The 21,973-nt window shown below is 41.1% G+C and overlaps 1 protein-coding gene across 1 annotated transcript; it reads right to left on the bottom strand.

Moving 5' to 3' along the window:
- Window positions 1-8,130: 8,130 nt before the first annotated feature.
- On the bottom strand, window positions 8,131-21,351 carry LOC132761834 (prolactin-releasing peptide receptor-like). The gene is made up of 2 exons (XM_060754898.2): window positions 20,992-21,351; window positions 8,131-9,583 (listed from the first exon to the last, which is right to left on the bottom strand). The coding sequence occupies exon 2, from the start codon at window positions 9,531-9,533 to the stop codon at window positions 8,412-8,414; it is 1,122 nt and encodes a 373-aa protein (XP_060610881.2). The 5' UTR covers window positions 9,534-9,583; window positions 20,992-21,351; the 3' UTR covers window positions 8,131-8,411.
- Window positions 21,352-21,973: the final 622 nt, after the last annotated feature.

Raw genomic sequence — 21,973 nt, 5'->3', positions numbered from 1 at the left:
TCAGGGGAGGCCCTACTCTCACTACCATCACCATCCCAAATGCGCGCAAGAGAGAATCTTTTTGGTGGCTGCCCCAAGTCTCTGGAATACCCTCCCTAGGGAGATCAAAATGGCACCCACCCTAACATCATTCAAGAAACAGCTGAAGCTCTTCCTTTTTAAACAACCCTTCAGTGATGAAATCTAGGCTGAAGTGATGAGAAGGTTAATCTTCACCAGGCAATATGAAGTGCAATAAGATTTTACAAGACAACAAAAGAATGCATATCATTTTTAAATGCTATTTATGTTTTATTGACTATCTACCTGTGCCTTTCACTGTTGATTATTTTGTTTTGCATTTTATTGTATTTTATTTTGTTTTGCACTTTATTGTATTTTAACATGTTGGAAACCGTTTTGAGCCCCTTTGTGAGAGAAAAGTGGGATATAAATAAAGATTTATTAGTATTATTATTTATTATAAAACAATAGTGTTTACACCCGTGATTCCCAACATGTGGTCTGTGGACCACCAGTGGTTCACAAGAATGAAAATATTGTCCACAGCCTCACCATTACTACTCCGTTGCCTCAAAACCACACAGCAATGAGAGTGACTGGTCTCACAAAACCCTCTTATAGTGCCGAGGCAATGGGGATATCAGGAGGGGAGAGGCTGACTACCCACAAAAGATTACTACTACCACATCAACTCTAGAATATTAAATATGGTTTTCTGTGGGTGAGCAGATGGCGACTTCTGGGTGGCATATGCTCTGTATCAGAAACTAGAGCTGATGTGGTCAATCCAATGCCATTTTCTGAATCAGCACCCCAAATAATCAAACTTAATCTAAAGTTGACCAAAAACTGATTTGTAACCCTTTTGGTACTAATGTTGGAGAGTGGTTCCTGGTCAAAAAAGGTTGGCAACCACAGGTTTACACAGTTGGCATAAACTCGAAACTTCCTTGTTCTCTGAGATCTTCTGACCTTGTGAGCACAAAGACTGATAATTTCAGATATGTCTCCTTAATTTCTTTGAACTAGAAATTAACAATTTCTTCCAGTCTTGATATTTGTTTATTTTCTGGTTGTTGTTTACAGTCCAGGTCATTATTATACCTATGAAATGTACAATGCACATTTAAAAATTCAGTTTTTATTGTAAACATCCAATTTCAGTGGAGTAGCAATGTTAAAATAACAGTTTAACACTGTGCCCAAACATTTCTTGTTTTTGAAAGTAATTCTCTGCAAAGCTTCCTAAGGAGAAAGAACAAGAATCAATACAGATCCTTTCAAACTGCAGGAACCTTGTTTTTTGCCCAAAGCATAGGTTGTTTAACCTAGACAAAATTTATTTGAAAACTATCCTAAAAGAGGATAATTAGAAGTCTGCCAGAAAAAGCAAAATCTTCAACTACTGCATTTTATGTGGAATTGCTTTCTTAAAACAAGGTTAGGGGATCTTTGGATCTTCAGATGTTGTTAGACTGCAACTACTATGAGTCCTAAGCAGCACAGCCACTGTGGAAGGATGATGGAAGTTGCAGTTCAACAGCATCTGGAAGAGCTATAGGTTCCCCATCCCTGTTGTAAAAGAATCTGGATTTGCTAGCAGCAGGAAGGGGGAAATGATATGTTAACCCAGTTTAGAAATGATTGCTTAGAAATAACTTTCTCTTGACACATTTTTTCCTTTTGCCCAGTATTTGTGCCTCTGTTGCCTCTATTACCAACAGCACTGATAAAATCTTCAAATGTTTCTATTGCATCTTCATGATCTGTTGTGAAAGTTGAGGTGGTGACAAGGTAGTACATTGGATACCAGATGGGGACCTCTGTAAATGTAATCCTGACCAGGAGCAATATGAAGTAATGTAAAACTCTGCCAAGCAAGACAAAAGTACCTGTCCTTTCTTACCTTCCAATCTCCAGGTTTCAGTGACAGTCATCACCTCCCAAAGTGGTATGAGTATATAGTGAAGAGCAAGGGGATGGTCCACGGCAGAACCCCCAGGTCTGTTCTTCTCGTGGGTACCCCCAAACTCCAACTTCCTGCTTCCAGTCAGGTAAGCAATAGCTAAACTGAGTGGGGTTGGCTGCAGCTGAAAGTTGGAACTTGGAATGTATGAGAGGACGGGTACTATTGTCCTGCTTGACAGAGTTTATGGTACTTTGTATTGCTCCATGAGAATGAAAGTTGGAGGAGCCCCATCCTATATTCAACTTGTAATAATAAATGTTATAATAATAACAATAATAAAGTAATTTTATTGCTTTTGTTATTGTTATTATTGTTGTTGTTGTCAACCTCAAAGTCAACCTTCCATTGACTTCCTGTCTTTGAAAGGGATTTTAAAAAGTATAACTGAAGCTCTGGCTTGATGGTATTTCAGAGTTTCTTTTGGCTAGAATAAAAGTAGTTAGGAAAATTCCACTTTAGGAATTGGGGGGGGGGGGGGGAGGGAAACAGCAATATGCACGGGCAAGCACACAGAGGAAGTTTAATTGAATATAAAAATATGTTCCTTTCTTTTTGTCCATTATACAGAGTGTTATAGGTGCAGGTTGTGGAGCAGAATAGTTGAATAGCATTTCATTCCATTCTGTGCAGAATTAATAACCACTCTCCTCTATTACATTGCTCTTAGCAAGTCGTTTTCCTCAACTGGCTGAGCATGGTTAGCAATAATACTCTTTTTACTAAACCGTTATTAAGTGACACAAAGCTCTTCCAAATGTTCGGCCTGAAAGAAATGGATAAGGCAGCCCGCTGTGCTTGTTATAGCTAAATAATCCGAGTCTTCACAGATGAGTGCTATGCTGTATTTGAACTGCTGTGTTTGAAACAATCACAGCTGATTGTTCTGTTCTCCTACTTTCCCTCTTTGACCTCAGCAAACACTCACTGGTGTAATTTCAAAGAGCAAAACTAATTTGTTTTCCAGTAACTCAATGTGGGGCATGAGAGGAGGGGACAAAGTCTTATTCTTCCCTGAAGTTTCAAGCAAAATCACACTGCTGCAGCCTCTCCTATTTTGTGTGTTCTTCATCATCATAATTTTTGTCATCTTGACCACAATCGGATGTTGCTTGACCACAGATGGCCCACTTTATATCTGTATTGCTGGAGGTCATGTATTTTTCCTCTGAAATCCGCTTGGAGAAGAAAGTAAAACAGCATCCAATTCTAAATTATTTCCCCAAGAAGTAAGCTGCTTTGGGTCTATGTGTTGTCGAAGGCTTTCATGGTTGGAATCACTGGGTTGCTGTGAGTTTTCCAGGCTGTATGGCCATGTTCCATACATGGGTCTCTTTATAGAGAGATAAAGCAAGATATAAATAAATATAATAAAAAAATCTCATTGGTTCGAAAAAATTACCTGTAGCTATGTTGTCTAGAACTACAAGTTTTCATATATTCAGTTGATGTTACCTTCATTTCCAACTCACCAAGCGATGGGGAAACTTTCTGAGTTGAGGGAAAGATACATGAACACGTGTTTAATCCTGTCATTCAAAAACAATGGCCTGATAAAATGTTCAGCTTTTCACTTAGTAAAAATTTAGAAGGGAGGTACAGAATTGTTGACCCATCAGAGGTTGTTGGATAAGAACTCTATGAATCCTCAACACTTGCCTGCTGATGATTGTGTCTGACAGGCCATTCTTTTTCGTGTCAAGAGCGACTTAAGAAACTGCAAGTAGCGTCTGTGGAGAATTGGCCGACTGCAGGGACATTGCCCCATGTGATGCCCAGATGTTTTACCATCCCGTGGGAGGCTTCTCTCATTTCCCCACATGAGAAGCTAGAGCTGACAGATGGGAGCTCACCCCACTCCCTGGATTCAAACCTCCGACCTTTCAGTCAGCAGTCCTGCTGGCACAAGGGCTTAACCCATTGTGCCACTGGGGGCTCCTGACAGGCAATAGAATCCAATGGTATCTTGGAAACCCGGATTCCCAACTCTTACTTTATATTCAGCACAGGTTATGCTCCATACAGCAAGATCTTTGCGAGTTTATTGAAGAAATGCTATCTCACATTCCTTGCTAATTAGTTCTATTGTATTCCATTGTGGTTCTAGTGCTTTCATAGACCATGTCATATTCAATTCCTTACTTATATATTTTAAATTATCTTTTCTCTTAGGGAATTTGCTTCCTGCCCCTCTGATTAATGAGTAACACTCTTCTCTATTGTTTCTATTCTACATCATCCTTTTTGAGATAGAGTGCCCAGGGCTATAGCCAGTCGCTGGAATTCAGTATTGCAGAAATGAATTCATAACCTATCACATTTATGGATTTTAACCTTGAGCAAAACTATGTAAATGCCCCTTCCATCCTTTTAACAGCTTGCAGCTGCATCAAATGAAGGAAGTCTGCTCAGAAGATTTTTATTTTTAATTTTGAGAAACTGCAAGTTGTTTCTGGTGTGAGAGAATTGGCTGTTGCCCAATTCTCTCACACCAGGACGTTGCCCAGGGGACGCCCAGATGTTTTACCATCCCGTGGGAGGCTTCTCTCATGTCCCCACAAGAGAAGCTGGAGCTGACAGATGGGAACTCACCCTGCTCCCTGGATTTGAACCGCCAACCTTTTGTCAGCAGTTCAGCTGGCACAAGGGTTGAACCCATTGTGCCACTAGGGGCTCCTGCACAACAGATAATAGAGACACAAGAAGGATAATGTTTCCAACCCCATCCCAACAGCAGTGCAAGATGCAGTGAAGATCTATCCTGCAATCCAGCTTCACTCACTGATAGGAATGAACTGGAAATATCCTTGTGGCCCAACTGGCAACTGAACAGACTTCCTTCACCTGATGTGGCTAGGGGGTTCAGGCGAATAGATGTTCTTAATTATGTAGACATAATTAGTCAGTGTAGAATACTAGCTAGTACTGGAAGAATGACTTCAAGATGGTTGTGTATTCTGGCATTACAATATTATGGTTGGTATACTGTTAGTTCCATTATTCACTTGGTTGTACTGTTTTGACCATGATGTAGCATTCACAGTTGCATAAAAGTAGTTCACAGTCAGTTCACAGTTGTTTCAACACAACACAATTCTGCCTATGTAAATGGTGTACACACACTTGCACGTTTTTGGATGGTGCTTAATGACTCCTTGGTGTTTTCAATGTACCACTCAGGTCACTGGGATTTTAGAAACAGGAAGCACATTGTGGAAATAACATAAAGATTATGTAATGTAATATCTCTTAACTACTCGAATGTAGATTTACAATACCCATGTGTTTGTCTCAATTCCTTTTTCAATAACTCCTATATTAGCATTTATGTATTAGATGTCGTTCATGCATGCCGGTGGTGCTTAAACTTTATCTTGACCAGTGCTGTGAGTAAGTCAAACTGAAATTGGTGCTGGGACTTGATAGATCCTTTGACCAAAGTTAGGGTTTGTTGTGTGTTTGCCTTCTTGCCCAGTATCAGGGGTCATTCCAGTTCCATGTCTCACTTGAGAGATATAGTAGGTTGATATTTCAGTGCTACCCAAAATATAAGAAACAGAAAAACACAATTGTCATCTGACAGGTAAGTGCATTATCTAGTACCATCAACTGTTAACTGAGGCACTTTCCTTTCTGATGTATCTTTGAATGCCACAATTTGTTCTTTGTACGGAGCTGACATTAGAACACTTCACCACAATGGATTCACAACCTTGATTTTAATTTCTTTTCTTTTTCATCCAGCTTCTGGTGAAAATAGTTTCAATGTATGCATTACAATACAGCCAAAGTTATGAATGTTCTGCAGGAAAATGCAATACATCTGCTGTGGTGCACAAAGGAACTGGAGAAAATGGAAATCGCATGCAAGCCATTTGTAGGCATTTTATACCATAAACCTGATACATGAGATCGGCTTTTATAAAACATACTACTCCAGCATGGAAGAAGAAAAGCTGTTTCACATGTCTGTGACTTGTTCAAACATTTATTTTTGAATTAATATAGACCAGGCATGGGCAAACTATGGCCCAGGTGCCGGATGTGGCCCCCTGGGTGCTTACCTCAGGCCCTCCTCATTTTCCCTGTCCTCCCAGCATAAGCACATGGGGGCTCATCCTTATGCAGCAAGGACAGGGGAGGAAGGCACACAGCAGCTGAGAGCCCTCTGGAGGGCTTTCAGCCACCACATGTCTTGTTTTCCTCCCAGCATAAGCATGGAGTGAGCAGCCCCAAGTCCTCTTGAGGAAATAGGACAGGTTATAAATAAAGTTGTTGTTGTTGTTGTTGTTATGATGATGCCAGGAGGACAACCTTTGAAAATGCAGTGTAATAGATAAACATGGAGCTATGAAATAACGAAACATGGAACGGCCTAGACAATGCTACTGGAAGATGAGATTAACAGGAAGAAATTGTTTTTATATATATTTTAATGGGTTTGTATGGATTTTATAATGTTGTTTTATTGTTTTTAATTGTATACTGTGGACTGTTATGGCATCGAATTGCTGCCAATTTGTAAGCCGCTGAGAAAGGCGGAATAGAAATATCATAAATAAACCTCAGGATGACCCGGGTCCTGCCATGCCACATTGCGGCCCCACCCTATCACAGGCCCTCTCCCTCCTTGGCCCATTTCACCCAGCCCATGCCTAGCCGCCCTTCTCCCCGCCCTCTCAGTCAGGCCCACAATGTGGCCCCAAGGCAAAAAAGCTTTCCCATGCCTTGTGACAAAATTAAAATCAAGTGTAGGTCACGTTTGACCAGTCTACACATTGCCTTGCCAGAAAAAAGATATGCAACACAAATGAACAGTAAATAACAAGTAGTTTACTCTTCATAATCCAGAACAACATATTTACAATCATGTAATCAGTTGCATCGACTCACATAATGTCCTTTTATAAGAGATTTAAAATGGTCTTTCTTTGTCTTTGTGGAGAAACACTTTCAGCAACTGATAAAGCAAAAGCACACTCCAAACTGTGTCTCTGTCTGCTTCTCTCTGTTTCTCTGCAAACATCTGCATAGGTCAAGCCTGAAAAATGTTAGCTTCATGCATCTTATTCTACAGTTGACGCACACACATTAACCAATTTCTTATATGCTCCAACATGCCTGATATAGACCAACTAATTTCTTAGATTTGCTGAATGTTCTTAGTTTGTCCCAAAATGCCATCTGTTGCCACACCTTTGTTATAATACTTTCAAAGAAATACGTCTTTATTTTACAAGATATTATTTGTCGAGAATAATTTAGCTATACAGGTTGCAAAATTTATTTCACACAAAATAAAAGCTCAGGAAAAATATGCTCAGCATGAGAACATACCTACCTGCATCAAATTAATGTTTTATATACAGTACTTTTTTACAATGAGATCATGATGAAGTTATATTTCAAAGGTATCATATAATGCAGGGGTCCCCAAACCTTTTAAACAGAGGGCCAGGTCACAGTCCCTCAAACTGTTGGAGGGCCAGATTATAATTTGAAAAAAACAAGAATGAATTCCTATGCACACGGCACATATCTTATTTGTAGTGTAAAAGACGTTTAAAATCAATACAATAATTAAAATGAAGAACAATTTAAACAAATATAAACTTATCAGTTTTTCAATGGGAAGTGTGGGCCTGCTTTTGGCTGATGAGATAGCATTGTTATTATTGTTGTGTGCTTTCAAGTCATTTCAGGGCCAGGTAAATCCGGTGCCCGGGCCATCGTTTGAGGACCCCTGATATAATGTGTGGAAACAAGACAAAAAGAAGAGGAACAATTTCTAGTTATTTTTCAAAATTACCTCTCAGACACATTTTAAGACATTTTTACAGATGTTTATGTAGAATGTTAAATGTTTGATGCTGTTCTCGTCATTATACTTGTTTCAAGACATCTTAACTTTTAAAATTTACATGTAATTAGGAATACAACAAATAAAATGATGAAGTAACACAGTTTTGTTGGGACTGTGTAGTGAGTTACAAAGGTAATCACTTTTCATAGAATCATAGAGTTGGAAGAGACCTCGTGGGCCATCCAGTCCAACTCCCTGCCAAGAAGCAGGAAAATCACATTCAAAGCACCCCTGAGAGATGGCTATCCAGCCTCTGCTTAAAAACCTCCAAAGAAGAAACCTCCCAATTTTATGAAGTAACTTCCCAAGCTTTATTTATTTATTTATTTATTTAAAATATATTTTGCTTTCCTCCCCACACAGGATCCACAACAGCATGCAATCCTAGGGGACAGAAAGCATATACTTTGTTGGGGTCTAGAGATCCCTTTCCACCTCCAGCCCTGGCTGTAGTCCCATTGATCAGGCATTTGGAAATGTATAATATGTTTTACAGAATTAAATAGTAAGATTTTCCCCACAATTCATGAAAACTGTGCATATGGGCTGCAACTGATTCATGGAATGTGTGTAGGCAACTTACAACTTTGTACTGGGTCCCCCTGAATGATGCTTGGGCCCAACTTGAAGTGCTATTTTCTCTGAGATGATCCCAGGATTATCTGCCAAAGTGGAGCAGGTGGTCAGCCGGGAGACCTTGCACGACGTGATGCTTGACTTCTTCCTGTGATAAAAATAGTTACCAATGTGGAAACGAAACTTGTCATGGAGGGAAGCGTAGATGAATGGATTGAAGCATGCCGAACTCATTGCAACAAGATGGCAGGACACTTGGATAACATTCACGTATCTCTTGTCAAGGATGGCAAATTCCTCGTCAATATCTCGGATCAGGTTAACCACCTGAAGGGGGAGCCAGCAGAAAGCAAAACACATGACAGCAATAACTAGGATCCGAAAGGTCTTCTGCTTTTTTTTAGCCCACTTTTCCTGGCTGTGGCATGCAGCTCCTGGGACTTTTCTCTTTTGGAGATGATAAGAAATGGCACAATAAGAAATGGACACAGACAACAGTGGGAGCATGTAGGATAAAAGGAGCATCAGGCAAGAATACAAGCGTCTCTCCTTCTTGTGGTGTTTCCAGAACTCTTCGCAAATGATCATGTCATGACCAATGCTGTTTAGATCCAGGTAATGGGTGTGCATGGAGGTGGGTATGGAGACCATGATGGAGAGTAACCAAATGAGAGCCACTATATAGACACAGGACCTGCATTGGATCCTTTTGCGAATGGGGTAAGCTACAACAACATATCGGTCCACAGCGATCGCTGTGAGGGACAGGACAGACACAAACACGGTCGCCACTTGCATGAGGGTGACAAAGTAACACATGAACATCCCAAAGAGCCACCCACGCATTTCAAATGCATAAGAAGCAGTCAAGGGGACACAGAAAATGCACATGATTAAGTCAGCCGCTGCCAAGTTCCCAATGAGGAAATTTGTGGTGCTGTGCAACTTTTTAGTGAAACCAATCAGAACAATAAGGAGAACATTGCCAGTGCAGGCCACAAGGACTAGAAGGGCATAGAGAGGGATGAAGAGAGGCTTCAGTTCGAAGAGGAGATCCAGGCCTGTGAAAATGGAAGCCGAGCTATTTGCACAGGAATCATTTGGTAGCTGGCCGTAAGTTTCCATCTTGAATTTTGGCTGTGATGGTGCTTATGTCAGGTCTGTTCTTCTGTTTCCTTTTTTTGTAAGCAGAAAAAGGAGAGAGGAATTTCATTAGATTCCAGAAAAATAAATTGCTGGAAAATTTATTGTTTCCAGTATTTCTACCCCGTTCCTTCTCAAACCCCAAAGGGGGACTCAGGACGGCTTACATTTGGCAGCAATTCGATGCCACTACATAGAACAAAGCAGTATAATAACAATTATAACAATAAATAGATCATTCATTAAAAACAATAAAAACAGTAGTAACAGCCATATCATCATTCCAGTTGAATTCCACATCCAAAGTGCTATTTATGCCTGCTGTCCAAAAGCCTGGTTCTAGAACTATGACTTCAATTTCTTCCTAAAAGACAAGAGGGATGAAGCTGATCTTACCTTGGTGGGAAGCAAGTTCCATAGGTAGATGGCCACGGCTGAGAAGGCCATGTCTCTTGTCCCCGCCAGCCATATTTGCGACACTGGCAGGAGTGAGAGCAGGGCCTCCCCGCATGATCTTAAACTGCGAGGCAGAACATAGAGGGAGATGCATTCGGACAAGTAAGCTGGGCCAGAACCATATAGGGCTTTATAGGTCAAAACCAGCATTTTGAATTGGCTAGCTTGTGGTCAAAGGACATTTAATATAATGCCAAGTTTTCAAACTTTGTTTTTTTTAATACAATACAACTGTACGCTTGGTTCACTCCTGATATAATAAATAAATCTCTGTGGTTGAGATGCTAACAACAATTTAAAAACACTACAATTTAAAACTAGTCTATTCTAGTGCTAGTTGAAGCATCACATGGACCATCTCTCGAGGGTGCTTTGATGGTGTGTTCCTGCATGGCAGCGGATTGGATTGGATGACTTTTGTGGCCTCTTCTGTGATTCTAAAGTGGTGGTCCATGGACTGGTGCAGGTCCATGAGCTGCCACTTTGCAGTGAGTTTCCAGGAAATAATCAGTTATAGTAAACAGTCATAAATATGGTGCCAATCCCTGGTCCATCAAGGATAAAAAAAAAAAAAGCTCTGTTGGTCCCCCATATCAGAGAACTCAAGAATCACTAGTCTGTTCCAATGTGCTGCGTACTGCAGGAGTCAAACAACTGCCACATCCCTTCCAGGGCCATTCAGCCTCTCTTATGTAACTCCAGCAAAGCAGCATTCATGATACACCTACCAAAGCTTGGAAAGGTGTGTTTCTTTTTACTAGAACTCCCCAAATCTCCAGCAGACTTTCTGGCTGGGGATTTCTGTCAGGCTCCAACTGTGCTTTTACTCTGGATCCCTAGATTCTTTTTCACCTCTACAGGATGTCACACATCCTACATATTGGTGCATTAGGGTTTTCCTGCCTAAATGTAATATCCTATATTTGTCCCTATGGAAATGCATTTTGATCATTTTTGCTCTGCAATCTGTTAAAACCATCCTCAGTTTAATGCCATCTGAAACTTTGATAAGCATGGCTTTTATTCCATCATCCAAGTCATTTGCAAAGATGTTGAACAACTGGGTGAAGGATGGAACCTCAGAACACTCCACTATTTTCTTCTCTCCAAGTTGACAAGGAACCATTGAGGAACACTATTTGGCCTCAGATTGTCAACCAGTTATAAATCCATCTGTCGTTAGTATTGTCTAAACCAATAGTTCCCAACCTTTGGTCCTCTAGATGTTTTGGACTTCGGCTCCCACAATTACTAGCAGCAAATGGACCCTAATCTACACTACCATATGATCCAGTTTCAGAATGTAGTTTAACTGCATTGAACTGGATGATATGAGTCTACACTGCTGTATCATGCATTCTGAAACTTCTTCATATGGCAGTGTAGATGGGCCCTTAATAAAAACAAGCTGCACAGAAGACAAGATACACTGGTAGTCCACTGTAATCAAAGATATAAGCTGGGGACGGGGGAGACCATGGGCCAGAGGTAATAAGAAATAATCCTGATTTTGGAATTGCTTGCTTCTCATTTTACTGGAATGGCACAGAAATGGCCTATGATCATCCCTGGATCAAATTTAAATTCTGATTAATAACCATGATTGAAAATTTTTAAAAAGCACCAAAGCACCTACAGCCCAGATTTTCCTGCTTAGAGACATTCTCTTCCTGCCTGAGACCTCTTTACGTTGATCATTCTATTCTCTGATACTTGGTATTATTTTTCATAGTAAGTAGTTTGTGTTCAAAGAGATTTTTCTTCTGCTTGGCTTTTATTTTCTTCCTGGAAAAGAAGTTATTATTTCACACACTACTTAGCATTTCTCATTTATATGAAAGATGGAGTTATCTATCTTCCATTCCGATGGGATTGCAGGAAATGCACAGTTGTCATTTCTAGGATAAAAGATTAAATGTGTCGTCTACATTTTTAAGGCAAGCTATTCAAACTGGGGACAATACTGCACTCTGTTGCTGGATTTGAGAGGAAACTTGTTATACATATACAAACTCTATTTTGGGTAAGATGAGTGTTAAGTTCAGGGAATGTTTTCATATAGACCGGGCTGTGGCACAGCTAGCTGATAGCCAGCTACATTAAATCACTACTGACCGAGAGGTCAAGAGTTCGAAGCTAATCAGGGTGGAGTGAGCTTCCGGCCATTAGTCCAGCTTGCTATCGACCTTTGCAGCCCAAAAGACAGTTGCATCTGTCAAGTACGAAATGTACGTACGTACCGCTTTATGCAGGGAAGCTAATTTAACTAATGAATGACACCATAAAACCTTCCAGCAGCATGCAAAAGAATGAGGAAGTACGTGTCACAAATGGACTCAGTGTCACAAATGGACGATGAAGCAGCAGCTCCCCCTCTAGCCAGAATCGAGCCAGAATCGAACATAACCTCATGAAGCCGGAAAGCTGGAGTGTTAAATTGCCTCTGTGTCTGTCTATATATGTTGTCTGTCTAATTGGCATTAAATGTTTGCCATGTATATGTGCATTGTAATCCATCCTGAGTCCCCTGCAGGTGAAAAGAGCAGAATATAAATACTGTAAATAGGTAATTAAAAATAAATATAGAGAAACCAGGATGACTTCCTCCTCTTTGTCCAAAACATGTTCACTAGTGCACAATATTTCAGGAAGAATCCTTTATGATTCAGGGGGTTGGACTACATAGCCCATGATTCCAGGGTAGTTAAAATGGAATGACAGGGCTGTGATTGTGTAGTATGGGAGTGGGCAAAATATAGTCCATGGGTCCAGTAGGTCCTTGTAATGCCCTTAAAGCCCATATACCCCCTAATTAAAAAAACCTAGATATTTTTTCACTCATAACCTTCTCCCAACTCAAAGCCATTGTGAATGTTTCACAACATCTTAATGTCCACCCCCACCCAAAAAAATAAATGGCTGAAAATTGTCTGAACTGAAACAAGAAGTGATGTTATTGCATTCTGCAGTGGTTTGCAGTGAGAGGTTTTTCTTAAAATGAGACAGTCTGGAGGATTTCTTGCACTTTCTAGAAGATGCAGTGATCAACACTGGTCTCCACCTACTCTGGAGATTTCTTATCAATGTTGTATAGTCAGCCTTCCATGTCCATGGATTATGCATTCATGAATGCCACTATCAACATCTTAAAAATATATATTTATTTGCTTACAATATTTATATTCCACCCTTCTCACCCCGAAGAGGACTCAAGGCGGATCACAATGCACACATACACGGCAAACATTCAGTGCCATTTTTAGACATACAAGACAGATAGTGGTCATTCAGCCTTTTTCCCAACTTCAGCTCCTGGTGGTTGCTCGATTCCAGCCAAAGCGGGGAGCTGTCGCTTCATCCACTATGACGCTGAGTCTTTCATCGTAGTATTTCATCCTTGTTCTTTGATCTCTGGCATTTTTATAGTGTCACAAATTAACCTCCCTGCTTTAAATGGTCGCTAATTTCTATACTTACAGCTCCGCTGTTTTCGAACTGCTTAGGTGAACAGTAAACTAGCTATTAACAGTCGGGAGCTCAAACCCAACTCGAACTTGCTTTGAACTTGCCACCTTCTGGTAGGCAGTGATTATTGGTGCTAGTGATTAACCAGCTGTGCTACAGCCAGCTGGTTCATTACAAAACCCAAATTGTTTTACATAAAGGACATCATTTTACTATTCTACTGCATATAATGGGACTTGAGGGTATTGGAGTGTAAGGAATTCACTTTCAAGTCCTTCCTGGACCATGAAGGCAAGGGTTGCCCTTGGGTCAGTCACTTTTTCTCGGCTTAGCCTACCTCACAGGGTTGTTCTGAAGACATTGTAGGAAGGGGAGGGCTAGGTGCAGCTCCCTTGAGCTCATGAGAGGACAAATATAACAAGTATGGTATATAAATAAATGCCATCTTAACAAAACAGAAGATTCCAAGTAGCAGAGACCACCAAAAATACTTATCTCTGACATCATGGTTTATGTATTGGTATAAAAATCAAAAATATCAAACCCAGTCAATTTTAAGTATGAATTTTAAACTCATTTTATTGCGTCTTTTAATATATGTATTTCATAGAGATATGTGCATTATATAATGTACAGGTGGCCTCCCTGGTGGTGCAGCAGGTTAAACAGTTGAGCTGCTTAACTTGCTGACCAAAAGTTCGGCAGTTCGAATCCGGGGAGCGAAGTGAGCTCCTGTTGTTAACCCCAGCCTCTACCAACCTAGCAGTTCAAAAACATGCAAATATGAGTAGATCAATAGCGGCATGTAACAGTGCCCCATGCAGTCATGCTGGCCACATGAACTAGGAGATGTCTATGGACAAGGCTGGCTCTTCAATTTAGAAATGGAGATGAGCACCACCCCTCAGAGTCGGACATGACTAGACTTAATGTCAGGGGAAACCTTTACCTATAATGTTTATGATTATATGTTTTAGCCATATTGTAACCCACCTCAAGTCACAAGGAGAGATGGATAAGAATTATTATTATTATTATTATTATTATTGCTGTTCCAAAAGATATTTCCCCAGAAAAAATAACAAAATGTGAAACAGGACAGCGTTCCTACTAATTCAATAGTTATGTAGACAGAATTTAAAGAAAGCATCCAGGAGAACAGCCTTCTTCAATAAGCAGTTTTCTTCTGAGACTTTTTAGCATTTGGTATGCTCAGGATTAAACTCTAGTATTGTATAGGATTCTAGTTGTTTTTTATTGTGTTTTAGTGGCTTGAGTCTGAAGACCATGCTTTGAATCCTTGTTCAGCCACAGAAACCCACTTGATGATCTTGGGCAGGTCACGTTTTATCAACCCCAGAGGAAGACCCCCTGTAAACAAATCTTGCCAAGAAAACCCCATGAAAGGTTTTGCTTTCAAGTCACTACATAACTATTGAAGGATATCAAAACCATCACGAATGCAGTCATCTGCAACAAGTATTCTGCTAAGTTTGGAAAGTAGTGTAATACTTGAAAATAAGGCAGTTGGATATTTCACATTTCACCACGAGGGGGAGCAAAGCACCTGCTAAAAGAGTGTAGTAACTAACTGATGCTTTTTGTAAGCAATAGGCATTGAAATGAAATGAGACAATTCTCCATATATTGTTTTTCACAAATTGATACTCCCGAGGAAAATGTGCTGCAACCAGTCATACAATAATCCAATGATTCTCAACCCAATCTAAAGCTTCCCTATGTATGTATACCAATACAGTCAGCCTGTCATATCTAGAGATTTTGTATTCATTGATGTAATCATTTATGGCTTGAAAATATTCTACTCCAAAAATTCCAAGAATCAAGCCTTGATTTTGCCATTTTATATAAGGGACACCATTTTATTACACCATTGTATTTAATAGACTTGAGTGGCCATGGATTTTGCTATCCACAAGGGGTCTTGGATCATGGCAAATGCAGGGAAAGAGAACTTGAAGCTATTGCTTTTTCAACACAGTGTGCCTTTCTTTGCTCCTCTAGGACCGTCCCATCCTACAACACTTTCTTGACACATACGGCACAGAGCCCGCCAGATCTCATCCTGCAACGTGCATGGGCAAGCGAGTGGTGTGGGTGATGTGGGATGCCGGGTGACAGATTCACCCCAGTGCCCCAGGGTTTGCTCCACAGCTCTACAGGATTCCTTGCTGTCCCCCATTTCAAGCAACTCAATGTGATGATGCCCTTACATTATTCTATTCAACAGTAAATCTGACCATAGTATTTGAACAAGTACTACATGAGTAAACAGCCCCATCCTCTGAAGAATTACTCTGCTGAAACTTCCACTGATATTAATATATTGGTGGGAATGTGCATCCTTCCAGAAGTAGTTGAATTTCTAGCACCAATGCCTGTCAACAATATATTTTAAAAACATAATTTCCAGCCTTGATTAAGAAGATTAAAGTAGATCAATTGAACCAATGAGATTTAGACAAGCATTGGTACATTAACATTAACATTTGAATTTGCTAGGATGGCTCCATATGGGACTACAAATAGGATTGATGACTGGCTCTTTCTAAAGTGCCTGTCCAATGTTAACCACAAAGTACTTCTAAATAGAAGGTTTTATAAAATCATAGAGTTATTTATTTTTTATTTATCATATCAGGAGCGAACCAAACAGTTGTATTGTATTTAAAACACACACACACAAAGTTTGAAAACTTGGCATTATACTAAATGTCCTTTGACTAGTAGCTGTCCACTTGGAGTGCCTCTGGTGTTGCTATAAGAAGGTCCTCCATTGTGCATGTGCAGGGCTCAGACTGCATTGTAATAGGTGGTCTGTGGTTTTCTCTTCTCTACACTCACATGTCCTGGACTCCACTTTGCAGCTGAAAGAGACCATCTAGGCTAACTCCCTACCATGCAGAAAAAGCACAGTCAACGTACCCCTGACAGATGGCCACCCAGCCTCTGTTTAAAAGCCTCCAAGGAAGGAGCTTCCACCAGATTCTGAAATATAGAGTTCCACTGGTGAACAGCTCTCAAGGGCAGGAAGTTCTTCCTAATGTTCAGGTTTAATCTCCTTCTTTGTAATTTGAACCCTTTGCTCTGAGTCCTAGGACCAGATCACCCACTTTACTATGACCCCCATCCCACAGCGGGAAACATCACTGCCCAGCTTCCCCCTATTGCTCCTAAGGAAACATGGAAAGCTTCCTGTATTGCCACCTCAGGGGCATACACCACTTGCTTTCCTCTTTCAGCACGGAGCCTGACCAGAAGTCCTTGTGCATCGTATAATGGGCTCCATGCCGAAAATGGAGAGCAAGCAGCATACAACGGGCAAATTAGTCACTGAATAGGTTGCTAGTCTCCAAGGCAGCAGAAAACAAGCCTGTTTCCTCTTTTGACATCCTTTCATATATTTATACATAGCTATCATGTCTCCTTTCAACCACCTCTTCTGTAGGCTAAACATACCCAGCTCTTTAAGCTGCTCCTCATAGGGCATGGTCTCCAGACCATGGATCATTTTAGTTGCCCTCCTCTGGACACCTTTCGGTTTATCAATATCTCTTTTAAACTGTGGCGTCCAGGATTTCTAAGCTACCAAAGACAGTGAATAGCCAACCTATTTTTCTGTCGTTAGTCATATTTGGTTTTGGAATTTTGGAGAGATAAAAAAGATGAAAGGAGCATCGGGGAAATGCAGGGAAGAAACAAATGGAAGGCAGTGTTATTTGGACCCACCACCATAAAATTACATAATAAGTGCCAATCCTGTCTGGAAGTACCCTTAGGGTATTTCTTTTATGTGTTTTTACTTAAATGTAATACATAATTTTTTTCACTTCTTATCATTAGCAATCAGAAACATGATTATTTTTATTAATAATGATAATAATAATAACAATAATTTTATTACCCCCCTCTCCTCATGACTCAAGGTAGGACACAGCACAATCAAAACACCCAAATATTGCAAAAATTCTATAAACACACATATTAAAATTGAGTTCTATAAAAGACACATATTAAAATATATTTCTATAAAATACATATTATATACACAGGACAGAGATTAAAACATTGGGCACAAATTTAAAATTCATGCTTAAAACTGGCGGGGTAGCCCTGCTGGAAGAGATAATCTTTAGATTTTTTTTTATTCTGACAGCTCATTTATCTGTCGGAGGTCTCCTGGCAGGTCATTCCACAGTCTTGCGGAGGCCGATGAAAAGGTCCTCTGGGTGGTGACTGCCAGTCGAGTACCCCCCCCCCCTGAGAACCTAAGTGTGTGGGATAGATTGTATGTAGGTAACCTGGATCCAAACCATGTAGATCTTTAAAGGTCAAACCCAACCTATTTACTTTGCCTGGAAACTAATTGGCAGCCAGTGGAGTGATGTCCTGGATGTTCCTGTAACCAATCTGGCTGCCATATTATGAACCAACTGGCATTTCCGAACTTGGTACAAAGGTAGCCCAATGTAAAGCGCATTGCAGACATCCAGCCTTGAGGTTACCAGTGCGTACACTGCCATATTTAGGTCCTCCAACTAGGAAGAGGCACAGCTGGTGGATCAGCCAAAGGTAATAGTAAGGAAACACTCCTGACCGTCGCATCTACCTGGGCTGACTTTTGGAGGGATGGATCCAGGAGCACTCCCAAGCTGCGAACACAGTCTTTCAGAGGGAGTGCAACTCCACCCAGAACTGATTGACACACCTCCATCCCCAGATCAGGACCCTTGATGGCAAGCACCTCTGTTTTGTCTGGATTCAGTTTCATTTGCTTTTCCTCCTGTAGCCCATTATCGAAAGCCCCTGAGAGGTCTAGACACACTCCTCAGTATTAAGATGGAGTTAATCCACTAAGCTGACTATAGCAGTCTCAACTCCGTATCCTGCTCTGAAGCCAGTCTAAAATGAGTCAAGGAAGTGTGTGTCATCCAAGACTGCCTGGAGTTGGAGAGCAACTGCCTTCTCAACCACCTTGCCCAAAAAAATGAAGGTTAGACACTGATCAGTCATTAGATTAGTCATTAGGGGATAGAGTTGGAAGAGATCACATCTAATCCAGTCCTCTGCCATGCAGGAAAAGCACAATGAAATCACCCCCAACAGATGGCCATCTAGGCTCTGTTTAAAAACCTCCAAAGAAGGAACTTCCACCAAATTCCATGGCAGAGAGCAATTAGAGAGGCGTTTTTCATGTGAAAATCACAGATTTTGGGTTGCATCCAAAGGAGTATAGTATCTGTTTGGAGGTGTCATGAGGCCCCAGGAGCAGAAAAATATTTTTAACCATTTTCTTTCACACAAAAATTGCCTCTCAAATTGCTCCAAAAGGTCCATTAGAAGATGTGGATTGCATTTCCACCACATTTTGCACACACACACACACACACCAGCAATGTAGCCTTTTATGGAACCAAAAACATATCCCCATATTCCCAAAGGCATTTGAGGGCTTTTTAAAGTAGTCAAACACTAATCTGAACATTGGAACATTTTTTCCTGACCTTAAGAGGCATTCAATAACAGAAGACAGTGCCTCTGAGGACGGTGGAATCTCCTTCTTTGGAGATTTTTGAAACAAAGGTTGGCTGATCATCTCATGCGAGGGCTTGTGTATTCCTGTATGGTGAGGTTGGACTAGATGGCCATTGGAGTCACTTCCAACTCTGATACTATGGTCAGAGTTGTGGAAAAACACTGGAGCTTCACCTGAATCTCCCCTTGTGTTGTTAGGTGCAGAAGCTGGAAGAATTAGCAACAAGATCTAATTTAAAATCCAGGGTTTGGGAAAGTTCCCCTCTAGACCTTAGTTGCCAGAATCTCCAGTGCAGGTGCTGGTTGGGAATTATGGGAACTGTTTTTAAAAAAAGAAAGAAGGGAAGGGAGTGTTGGAAATAACAACCTTCTTCAAGCCTCCTATACTAGTAATTTGTTATGTATATAATTCAGATTGCTTACTGTAGTGTATATGTAGGCAGTTTTCCTTAATTCTATGTTGTGGGAAGGACTGCAGACCATGTGATCAGGTCTGGGACTGTTCAGATCTCAGACTCTGTTTTAAAAACAGTATGCTTTACAGACGTTAGTAGAAACAGAATGCTTTAGTTCTTCAAGTTGTGGTGACCCCCAACCATAAAATTATTTTTATTGCTACTTCATCACTGTAATTGTGCTACTGTTATGAATTGTAATGTAAATACTTGATATGCAGGATGTATTTTCATTCACTGGACCAAATTTTGCACAATTACCCAAAACGCCCAAATTTGGATACTGGTGGGGTTGAGGAGGAGGAACTGATTTTGTCATTTGGGAGTTGTTGTTGGTGGAATTTATAGTTAACCTACAATCAAAGAGCATTCAGAACTCCACCAACGATGGAATTGAACCAAGCTTGGCACACAGAACTCCCATGACCAACAGAAAATACTGGAAGGGTTTGGTGGACATTGACTTTGAGTTTTGGAGTTGTAGTTCACCTACATCCAGAGAGATTGTGGACTCAAACAATGATGGATCTGGACCAAACTTGGCACAAATCCTTGATATGCCCAAATGTGGACACTGATGGAGTTTGGGGGAAATAGATCTTGACATTTGGGAGTTGTAATAGCTGGAATTTTCAGTTCACCTACAATCAAAGAGCATTCTAAACCTCTCCAACAATAGAATTGGGCCAAACTTCCCACACAGAACCCCCATAACCAACAAAAAATACTGTGTTTTCTGATGGTCTTTGGCGACTCCTCACACACACACACACCGGGTCCCAACCCCCAGGTTGAGAAATGCTGCTTTCAAGACTCCATTAGACTCTCAGACCAGAGAGATGCTTTAGACTTTGAATTGTTGGTTCTAAGAATTGTGCCCTATGTTATCTGCACAGAGAAACTACTTCAACTACTTGCCTTGCATGAATACTAGTGGGTATTTCCCACTGAGGAGAAGATTGACTCAAGCGAGTTTTTAATTCTTCTCAGGAAGATCATGCCTTTCCAATAGGTTATGATTACTCCAAATAGTATGAGTTGATCAATTGATCAAAATAAAGTCGTTTTTGCAGGAATACACAACTGAGTCCCTCACAAAAGATTATCAACCAACCTCTGCTCCAAAAATCTCCAAAAATGCTGGTGCCTTACCAAACTATGGCTCTGAGGATTCTGTAGCATTGAACCAGGGCAGTTAAAGTGGTGTCGAAATGCATTTACGTCCACAATGTAGATCAGGCATGGGCAAATTTGGATCCTCCAGGAATTTTGGACTTCAACTCTCACCATTCCTAACAGCCTGGGGTCCCTTCCTTTTCCCCCTCAGCGGCTTAAGCCACTGAGGGGGAAAAGGAAAGGGCCTGAGGCTGTTAGGAATGGTGAGAGTTGAAGTCCAAAACATCTGGAGGACCCAAATTTGCCCATGCCTGGTGTAGCTATACGCTTGCTCTTTTGAATCTTTTTCAGTCCTTTACTTTCTCGCCCCTGCAGCCCAGACCCTGACTTACCTCTTGTGGAAATCCGTGACGCCTGTCTCCAACCTGTTGAGCGGTTGTCTGGGGTTTTGCCCAGGTTTTCTTGCAGAGCCTCCCAGGGATGGCAGAGACAAGAGCCAGGAACCCTGCCAAGCCCCCTCTTCTCCTTCTTCCAGTCGCCCAAGTGGATCTTCCCCTCCCTGAAAAGAAACCCTCTTCCAAATCCCTTCGCTGCTCTAGTCCAAAGTCGAGAGTTGCTTTCGGAAAAGAAACATCTTCTACAGTCTAAATGGGGTTACTTTCTGATCTCCCTTTTCGGGGATGCTCAGATTGAATTGACTGAATGAAGAGACACAATCAATCGGAGCTGTCCACCCTTGTGGTGCTGAAGAGGCGCGCCTGCTCGCTCTGCTTCCTGGAGTGGACTCGTCTCCTCGGTTTGAATCCCAATTCTGTGGTCTCCTCCCACTTCATCTCGGCGCATCAGATTCCCTCCTGCCTGTTTTGGGAAAGGAGAGAGAGAAAGACAGCAGACCTGGGTCCAAGAGCGGGAGCTTGTGGCTTGATGAACCTCCCAGAGTGTCCCTCCCCACAGCATTTGAAAAACAAATTAAATCATCCAGACTTTAAATCCCACACGGTTTGATGTTGTTCAAATAGGTCTGGAAGCCAAGTCCTATGAGGAGCAACTTTTATTTATTTATTGTGTCAAAAGCAAATTTAGAATACAATTAATGAAGGTGAAGGTTTTCTCCTGACATTAAGTCCACTTGTGTCCGACTCTTTCTAAGCCGAAGAGCCAGCGTACTCCATAGACATCTCCAAGGTCATATGGCTGGCATGACTGCATGGAGTGCTGTTACCTTCCCGCTGGAGCAGTACCCATTGATCTACTCATATTTGCATGTTTTCGAACTGCTAGGTTGGCAGAAGCTGGGGCTGGCAGCAGAAGCTCATGCCGCTCTCTGGATTTGAACCTGTGACCTTTCAGTCAACAAGCTCAACAGCTCAGCGG

Source organism: Anolis sagrei, chromosome 1 (genome assembly GCF_037176765.1).
Source record: "Anolis sagrei isolate rAnoSag1 chromosome 1, rAnoSag1.mat, whole genome shotgun sequence".
Taxonomy (NCBI): Eukaryota; Metazoa; Chordata; class Lepidosauria; order Squamata; family Dactyloidae; genus Anolis; species Anolis sagrei.
Note: the sequence above shows the minus strand (reverse complement) of the source record. Positions and strands in the feature narration are given on the sequence as shown.